Source organism: Gracilinanus agilis, chromosome X, assembly GCF_016433145.1.
Source record: "Gracilinanus agilis isolate LMUSP501 chromosome X, AgileGrace, whole genome shotgun sequence".
In the NCBI taxonomy this organism is placed as follows: Eukaryota; Metazoa; Chordata; class Mammalia; order Didelphimorphia; family Didelphidae; genus Gracilinanus; species Gracilinanus agilis.
Window position 1 is genome coordinate 5,773,014 of NC_058136.1, and position 8,467 is coordinate 5,781,480.

At 43.9% G+C, this 8,467-nt stretch overlaps 2 protein-coding genes across 2 annotated transcripts in view; one reads left to right on the forward strand and one right to left on the reverse strand.

The window, feature by feature from the left end:
• Window positions 1-86: 86 nt before the first annotated feature.
• On the reverse strand, window positions 87-1,178 carry RNF113A (ring finger protein 113A). The gene has a single exon (XM_044682578.1). The coding sequence runs from the start codon at window positions 1,173-1,175 to the stop codon at window positions 120-122; it is 1,056 nt and encodes a 351-aa protein (XP_044538513.1). The 5' UTR covers window positions 1,176-1,178; the 3' UTR covers window positions 87-119.
• A 154-nt stretch (window positions 1,179-1,332) lies between these two features.
• NDUFA1 (NADH:ubiquinone oxidoreductase subunit A1) overlaps window positions 1,333-8,467 on the forward strand; it is an 8,427-nt gene continuing 1,292 nt past the window's right edge. The window contains exons 1-2 of the mRNA XM_044682568.1: window positions 1,333-1,532; window positions 6,623-6,712. Of these exons, the coding sequence (XP_044538503.1) occupies window positions 1,431-1,532; window positions 6,623-6,712 (192 nt within the window). The 5' untranslated portion in view covers window positions 1,333-1,430. The remainder of the gene's footprint in view (window positions 1,533-6,622; window positions 6,713-8,467) is intronic.

Below are 8,467 nucleotides of genomic sequence, written 5' to 3' on the forward strand. Positions count from 1 at the left end.
CCCCCCCCCCCCCCGCCCCCCCGGCCCCCCCCTCGCCCCCGGGCGCCGCTGGAGCCAGAAATTTCCACTCAGCTGTTTAGGTTTAAAAGAGAGAGATTTATTGTTACCATGCACTAGGTTTAAGTAATGGGGGTTACACCTTCATCTGAGCTATCTAATGGGTCAGAAGTGCCCACTCTGGCTTCTGCCTGGTGTTTCTCTAGCTTGGCTATCAGGTCCTTGGCTGGGTTGAAAACGCCATTGGTTTGCTGGTCACAGACGTAGCAGCGCTGCGAAGTGCGGAAGTGGGTGAGGGCACAGCTCTCGCAGAAGTAATGCTTGCACTTGGTCACCACGGGGTTGCAGAAGGACTGGCGACAGATGAAGCATTTGAAAGGCAGGTCCTCGTCGTCGCTGCTCACCTCGTAGTTGTCCTCGTCGATGCCCCCGTAGCGACCCTCGTCCAGCTCGCGCTCGATCTGCCAGCCATGCTTGTAGTCCGAGCGATCGTGGAGGAATTTGCAGCTGTCCCCGAAGCCGCAGAAGCCGGTCTCCTTGTAATCCTTGCAGATGTCGGGTTGGTAGTCCCAGCGCACAGTAGCACGAAGATGTTCCGGGGCGCGGATGGGCCCTTTTCTTACCATGCCGGACGAGGCGTTGCCCATGGAAGTGTCCTTAGGTTTGACGTATCTGTGGTAGTTGTTGATGCCCCGGTAGATTTTGTCGTCCTCTTTCCCACGCAGCTCCTCTTGGATCTTCTGGCTGCGCTCGAAGATGGCCTGCGCATCGTGCTCCTTCTCCGTGTCCAGTTCGTACACTGCCGTGGCGCCCATGTCCTCGGGGCCCACTGGCTTGGCGGACCGTGTGGACTTGTAAACGACACTCACGGCCGACGAAGATTCGCTCTCATCGTCGCCGCCGCTGCTGGCTCCGCTGTACGAGGTGGGCGCCTTCCTCTCTCGGCAGCTGCCGCGAGTCCTCTGGATCATGGGGTTGGGGACCAGGCGCCTCTTCTCTCGGCGGACGACGACGTTGCCCTCGTCGCTGCTGCTGCTGCTGCTGCTGTCTTGGCCTTCGTGCTGCTTGTCAAAGGCGGGCCGTTTCCGGCGGCCTGCGGAGCCTTTTCGTCCCGATTTCCTGAAGAGGAACGCGCATACCGGGACAGCTGGAGAACTGGAGGACACCTCGTCGGCCATCTTGCTCTCTCTGAGGCCCCAGAGTTCCTGCCGAGCTCCCTTGTGCTGCCGGGCCACTCACGTCACATCCTGTCATCAAAGGAAGAAAGGAGGGTGGAGCCGCAGCGGCGGGCGCTGATTGGACCCCGCCGATGGGGCGTGGCGCGCGGGGGTTACCGGGACGGGAAGCGACCGCAGTCACCTTTCCGCTGCTACCTCCAGCTCCTCACCTTCTGTTGCTGACTGTTGGGCAGTGCTTGGGATCCGTTTGCTGAGATGTGGTTCGAAATCCTGCCGGGACTAGGCATTATGGGCGTGTGCCTGACCATTCCGGGAATTAGCACCATTCTCATCCAGAAGTACACCAATGGGGGCAAGGTAGGGCCTGGCCAACCTGGCTGGGACCACTTCGCTTCCAGCCCACTGGCTCCGAGACCGTGGAGGCCTATCCCTCTGGAGGCCCGGGAGGGTCTAGAGGAGGACCATGGTGTCCAATCCCTCATTCTGTACAGGAGATAGAGGGACGGGAAGGGGTTTGTCCCAGGTCCCCCTTAGGATCCCAGAACTGAAGCTAGAGGAGACCTAGGGCTTATCCAATTCAACCTCACTACTGTTTTTTGCAGAGAAAGAAGTTGAGTTCTAAGGAGGGAAGGTGACTTATCTGAGGACATGCTAGAATCAAACCCAAGCCCCCTGACAACAGATTCAGTGCCCTTTACATTAGTTCCATGACATCTTCCTCACACAAGTGACGGACCAAAAAGTAATTTCTTCCTGTGCTAAGTAATTGTATATCCTTTTCTGCCCTAAATATTGTTTTGCTGGGGAGAAGCCCTGATTTCCCTCCTATAATGCAAATAGAAAAAGAGGTAACTCCGTTGTTGAGAAGAATCCCTTCTTTGCAGATAGGGGATCGATGGCAGCTGGGCCTGGAATGGGGAAGTCTAGGTCAAATCTGACCACCAACACTCATTAGCAGTGTGACTCTGGGCAAGTCACTTCACCTCTGTTTGATTCAAGGTTCCTCATCTACCTCCTAGGGTTGTTGTGAGGTTCAAATGAGATAATATTTTAAAGAATTTAGCATATTACTTGGCACATAGTAGGAACCTTATAAATGCTCATCCCCTTCCTCTCTCCCCCTTTCCCCACGATGGGTGTAGAACACTGAACATATGATCAGATTTAGATATCTTAGTTTGCTAAAATGCTTTTTTCCTCTCTTATAGAGGACAACTTGATGAGTAGAGTTGGAGGCAGGATGTTCAGTGATGACATCGATGATATATGTCTATATTAAACCTATATCACTGTACAAAAATGAAAACTGGTTTTTAAAAAGTGAGGCAGGACATCAGAAGGGTTCCAAATAAAACCAAAGGACCTCCTGAACAGGTTGTAGAAGGGAGGGGGAAAGTCAGGGGAAGATACAAAGGGAGGGATCATGAGGCAAAAAGTGGAGATTAAGATAGAGAGGGTCAAGGTGGAGTGGAAAAGAAAGAATTCAGTTACTTTCTCCAAACTATATTCACTCCATTCATTTATTCAGGAGATATTTATTTAGCTACAAAACTCAGTGCCAGGTGCTGGGGGAGGCAAAGAAGTGTTAGTACTAGTTACCACTTGTAACAACAGATATCATACAATCTATAATGCCTCTTAAATAAGGGGTGGATGGGGCAATAGACTTGGGTCCTGGAGGACATGGGTTCAAATCCTGCCACAAACACCTTCTACTGGAAATCTTTCCTCATCCCCTTGTGTTATTTGGAATTTTGTGGGTTCCATTGAGAGATATTTAAAGTGACCGTACCTTAAATATCTAGTTTCCCCTCTTACACTCTTTAGCTTTAGTTACTGCCTTGACTCCCTTCCAATCCCCTTCTCCCCCCCAGAACTATATTGTATGTTTTTTTGTACATAGTTGTATATACATGCTCCCTCCCTCAGATAGAATGGAAGCTTTTTTGAAGGCAGGGAGGGTTTTTTTTTTTTAAATTTTAAACCCTTAACTTCTGTGTATTGACTTATAGGTGGAAGAGAGGTAAGGATAGGCAATGGGGGTCAAGTGACTTGCCCAGGGTCACACAGCTGGGAAGTGTCTGAGGCCGGATTTGAACCTAGGACCTCCGGTCTCTAGGCCTGGCTCTCAATCCACTGAGCTACCCAGCTGCCCCAAGGGAGGGTTTTATTTGAAAATACAGCCCAGTGCCTGACTTATTCAAAGGCTGGTTGAAGTTGTAATGGACAAAGTATTAAGAGTCAGTGGACTTGATTTCAATCCTTTATCACACATTTACCATGACAACAGCCAAGTGACTTAACCACTCAGACTCTGTTTCCTCTTCTATAAAATAGGGCTGATAAGACCTAATGCATTTATCCCGTATTGTGGGATTGCTAGTAAAACCTTGAAGCATTCTATAAATGAATATTATGTGTGGTCTGGAGGGGATGGTTACCAGTTAGGGAGAGGCATAGGATTTTGGTAGGCAAAGATGGGAGTAGAGGGATATTATTTCTTTGGAGCAGAAGATGGGGCCAGGAATAATGTTGATAAGGGACAAAAGAAAGCCCACTACATTCTTGAGGGTCCCAGATTGGAGCAAACAGAAGAAAGAAGAGCCAGTGAAGGAAACAGGGAAGGAAGAATTATTGAAAGAGCAAGAGAATCTTGAGAGAGCAGTTAAGGGGGAACACAGCAGTGTCACAGCAGCATACTGCATGGTGGCTAGGAAGGATGGCAACTTCAAAAGTGAATATTATGAAATTCTAATGACCAAGCTTGTCCTGCCCCCTCCCCCAAATGGCTTCCTAGAAATGTGGACTATGGATGTGAACAAAGTATATAATATAAGACTTTTCAGTTGCAATTATATGGCAATAAATATAGCAATCTAGGTGAAAGGGATGAATTAAAAAAAACTATAACAAAGTTTATTTGGAAGAACAAAAGATCAAGAATATCAAAGGAAATAATGAAAAAAAAAGTGAAGGAAGATGGCCTAGCAGTACCAGATATTAAACTATAGCAGCGGTCATCAAAACGATGTGGCTAAGGGACAGAAGGAAGAATCAGTGGAATAGACTTGGGGTAAATGACGTCAGCAAGACAGTGTATGATAAACCCAAAGAGCCCAACTTTGGGGACAGAAGTCCACTATTCTACAAAAACTGCTGGGAAAATTGGAAAACAATATGGGAGAGATTAGGTTTAGATCAACATCTCACACCCTACACCAAGATAAATTCAGAATGGGTGAATGACTTGAATATAAAGAAGGAAACTGTAAGTAAATTAAGTGAACACAGAATAGTATACTTGTCAGAGCTCTGGGAAAGGAAAGATTTTAAAACCAAGCAAGAGTTAGAAAAAATTACAAAATATAAAATGAATAATTTTGATTATATTAAATTAAATTAAAAAGTTTTTGTACAAACAAAAACAATGCAGCCAAAATCAGAAGGGAAACAACAAACTGGGAAAAAATATAACAAAAAATTCTGACAGAGGTCTAATTACTCAAATATACAAGGAGTTAAATCAATTGTATAAAAAATCAAGCCATTCCCCAATTGATAAATGGGCAAGGGACATGAATAGGCAATTTTCAGATAAAGAAATCAAAACTATCAATAAGCACATGAGAAAGTGTTCTAAATCTTTAATAATTAAAGAAATGCAAATCAAAACAACTGAGGTACCACCTCACACCTAGCAGATTGGCTAAAATGACAATAGGGGAGAGCAATGAATGTTGGAGGGGATGTGGCAAAACTGGGACATTAATGCATTGCTAGTGGAGTTGTGAACTGATCCAACCATTCTGGATGGCAATTTGGAACTATGCCCAAAGAGAGATAAAGGAATGCCTTCCCTTTGATCCAACCATAGCATTGTTGGGTTTGTACCCCAAAGAGATCATAGATAAACAGACTTGTACAAAAATATTTATAGCTGTGCTTTTTGTGGTGGCAAAAAACTGGAAAATGAGGGTATGCCCTTCAATTGGGGAATGGCTGAACAAATTGTGGTATATGTTGGTGATGGAATACTATTGTGCTCAAAGGAATAAAGAACTGGAGGAATTCCATGTGAACTGGATAGACCTCCAGGAATTGATGCAGAGTGAAAGGAGCAGAGGCAGAAGAACCTTGTACACAGAGATGGCTACACTGTGATAAAATCAAATGTAATGGACTTCTTACTAGCAGTAATGCAACGACCCAGGACAATTCTGAGGGACTTATGGAAAAGAATGCGACCCACATTCAGAGGAAGAACTACAGAAGTGGAAACACAGATGAAAAACAACTGCTTGAACACATGGGTTGATGCGGACACAATTGGGGATGTAGACTTGAAACAACCACACCAATGTAACTATCAACAATATGGAAATAGGTCTTGATAGATGACACATGTTAAAACCAGTGGAAATGCGTGTTGGCTGTGGGGAAGGCGGGGATGAAGAGAAAAGTATTAACATGAATCATGGAATCATGGAACATTTTTCTAAAAAAATTAAAAAAAAGACTTCTTTTTTAAATCCTTAATTTTGTATCTTAACAACAACTCTGAGAAAGAAAGTCAAGGGCTAGGCAATGGGGGTTAAGTGACTTACCCAGGGTAGCATAGCCAGGAGTGCTCTCAGGCCAGATCTGAACCCAGGTCCTCTTGACTCCAGGCCTCACTCTATCCACAGTGCTATCCTTAAGACTTTTTCAATATGTTGATTAGTTTTACTAAGGTTACTAAAACTAAGGTTTCCCCTTCCCTATTTTTCTCTCTTTATTATTAGTCATGGCTTTCTGGGAGAGGAAAAGAATGTGTTGGGAAATGTGGATGATAAGTAATCACAAAATATAGATTCTAAGTATTGAAACAGGTAGAGTACCAGGCCTGGGATTAGGAAGACCTAAGTGCAAATTCAGCCTCAGACACTTACAAGCTGTGTGACCCTGGGCATGTCACTTTACTTCTGTTTGCCTCAGTTTCCTCATTTATAAAATGAGAATGATAATGCCTACCTCCTACGGTTGTTGTGAGGGTCAAATAAGGCAATATTTGTAAAGGGCTCAGTATAGTGCCTAGCACAATTAAATGTTAGTCATTATCGTTGTTGCATTTATATTATTGACGTCCATATATATTATGTGCTACTTATATATGTAGAGGGGTGTTTTTTCCAACTTTAAAATGATAGAACTGAGAAGTTGAATAGATTAAATCCTTAGACCTTTGACTCCTCATTTCCACTCCTTCTTAGCATACCGCTTATGCTCTTAGTCTTTCCATTTGGAAAGTTAGTCGCCTAGTTTTTCTTTCTGAGTTCATCTATGCTCTCTCTTTTTTTGTCTGAGCTGGGTGATAATGTGTGCCTTAGAAGTTTTCTCTTCTTCACCTCATGATTTCTGGCTGTGGACTCTGAGCAGCTGTGTAATGGCATCATTCTCTTTATTTACAGGAAAAGAGAATTGCCCGTAATCGATACCAGTGGAGTGTAATGGAAAGGGACAGGCGTCTGTCTGGAACAAATCGTTATTATGAGTCCAAGGTAAAGTTTGTCCTACTAGCTGTGTGTCTGAGGTGGTGGCCTGGGTTCATTTTGAAAGCATCTTAGCCAGAAGAAGAGATGTTTCAGTTGTTTCAGAGGCACTGGAGATTATAACTTGTGATTTCACAGTGCCTAGTATGGTAGTCTGCTGTTTCCAGTTCTGTCAAGGACACATGAAAATAACATATGCAAAATGCTACCTAAACAAGTCTTTCTTTTTCTGGGGGAGGTGTATGTTAACTAAACCACAGTGCACAGTTGAAATAATTGTTAACATCTAACAATGATCTATCCTTTTTCTTTTTAAACCCTTGCTTTCTGTCTTAGTAACAACTCTTTAACACAGACGGGCAACAGCTAGGCAATTGGAGTTAAGGACTTGCCCACACTCACACAGCTAGGAAGCATCTAAGACCAGTCAATAATCTGTTCTTGACCATAGGAATCCATAGGGGAGTCTTTAGTCTGTTAGTTAGTGACTCTGAGGTAAAGGAAGGTAAATTTAGAAGGCCATGCTGACCACAGGGAGTGTTTAGCCTGGAGAAGACTAAGCTTGAGAGAACACAGTGTCTTAAGGGTTTTTTTTTGTTTGTTTGTTTGTTTTGAATTTGGAAATTTGTATTTACTCAATTAATTTAGAATATTTTTCCATGGTTACGTGATTCATGTTCTTTCCCTCCCCTCCTCCCACCCCCCTCCCATAGCCAGTGTGCAGTTCCACTGGGTTTTACATGTGTCATTGATCAAGACCTATTTCCACATTATTGATATTTGCACTAGGGTGAGCATCAAACTAAGTTTTGAAGGGCTGTCAGGCACACGAAGGAGGGATTATTCTGTATGGCCCTAGAAGGTGGAACTAGCAGCAGTGGAGGAAAGATGCAAAGAGATTAGATGATAGAAGCTCTTTTGTGACAGTTTGACCTGTCAAAAAGCAGAATGGACTTCCTTGGTGGTCTTCAAGCCAAGTCAGAAAGACCTCTCATCCATCTTGTTACTGTGTAGATTCCTTTTGATTTTTTTTTTAAACCCTTGTACTTTGGTGTATTGTCTCATAGGTGGAAGATTGGTAAGGGTGGGCAATGGGGGTCAAGTGACTTGCCCAGGGTCACATAGCTGTGTAGATTCCTTTTGAGAATGGCTTAGACTAGATCCTGCGGAGGTCCCTTCCAACTTGCATATTTTTCAGTTTTGGACAAATCACAGGGAACAGACCTGCCATAGAGAAGGAGAGATCAGGAAGAGTGTTGAAAAGAGTAAACTGTTGGTAGGTAGATTTTCTTCCCAGTAGCTACAATCTGATTGTCAGGTCACCTTTTTTCTACAGTGCCACACTAAAAATGGCTTCTTATGCCTTCGAATAAACATTCAGAGTCATTGAACATATCACTAAGGGGTATGATCTGGATCTTTTTTCCTTGTACAGAATCATTTCAGAGAAGGGGAAATAATAAAGATCTAGTTTCATTTTTGTTCACACAAATTTATTGATTATAGATACTTGTTAGAGGCTCAAGGTGTAAACTCCCAAGCATCTGTCCAGCTCCTGGGAAACAAATTCTAAAAGACATACTTTCTCTTCATCTAGATTGCTTAACTGATCTCTCTATGTGGATACTACCAGAGAGCAGAACACATACATGATATTCTTTCAGTGCCTTCAAAGAGATACATTGGCCAGATTAAACATATTCTCTCTCTCTCTCTCTCTCTCTCTCTCTCTCTCTCTCTCTCTCTCTCTCTCTCTCTCTCTCT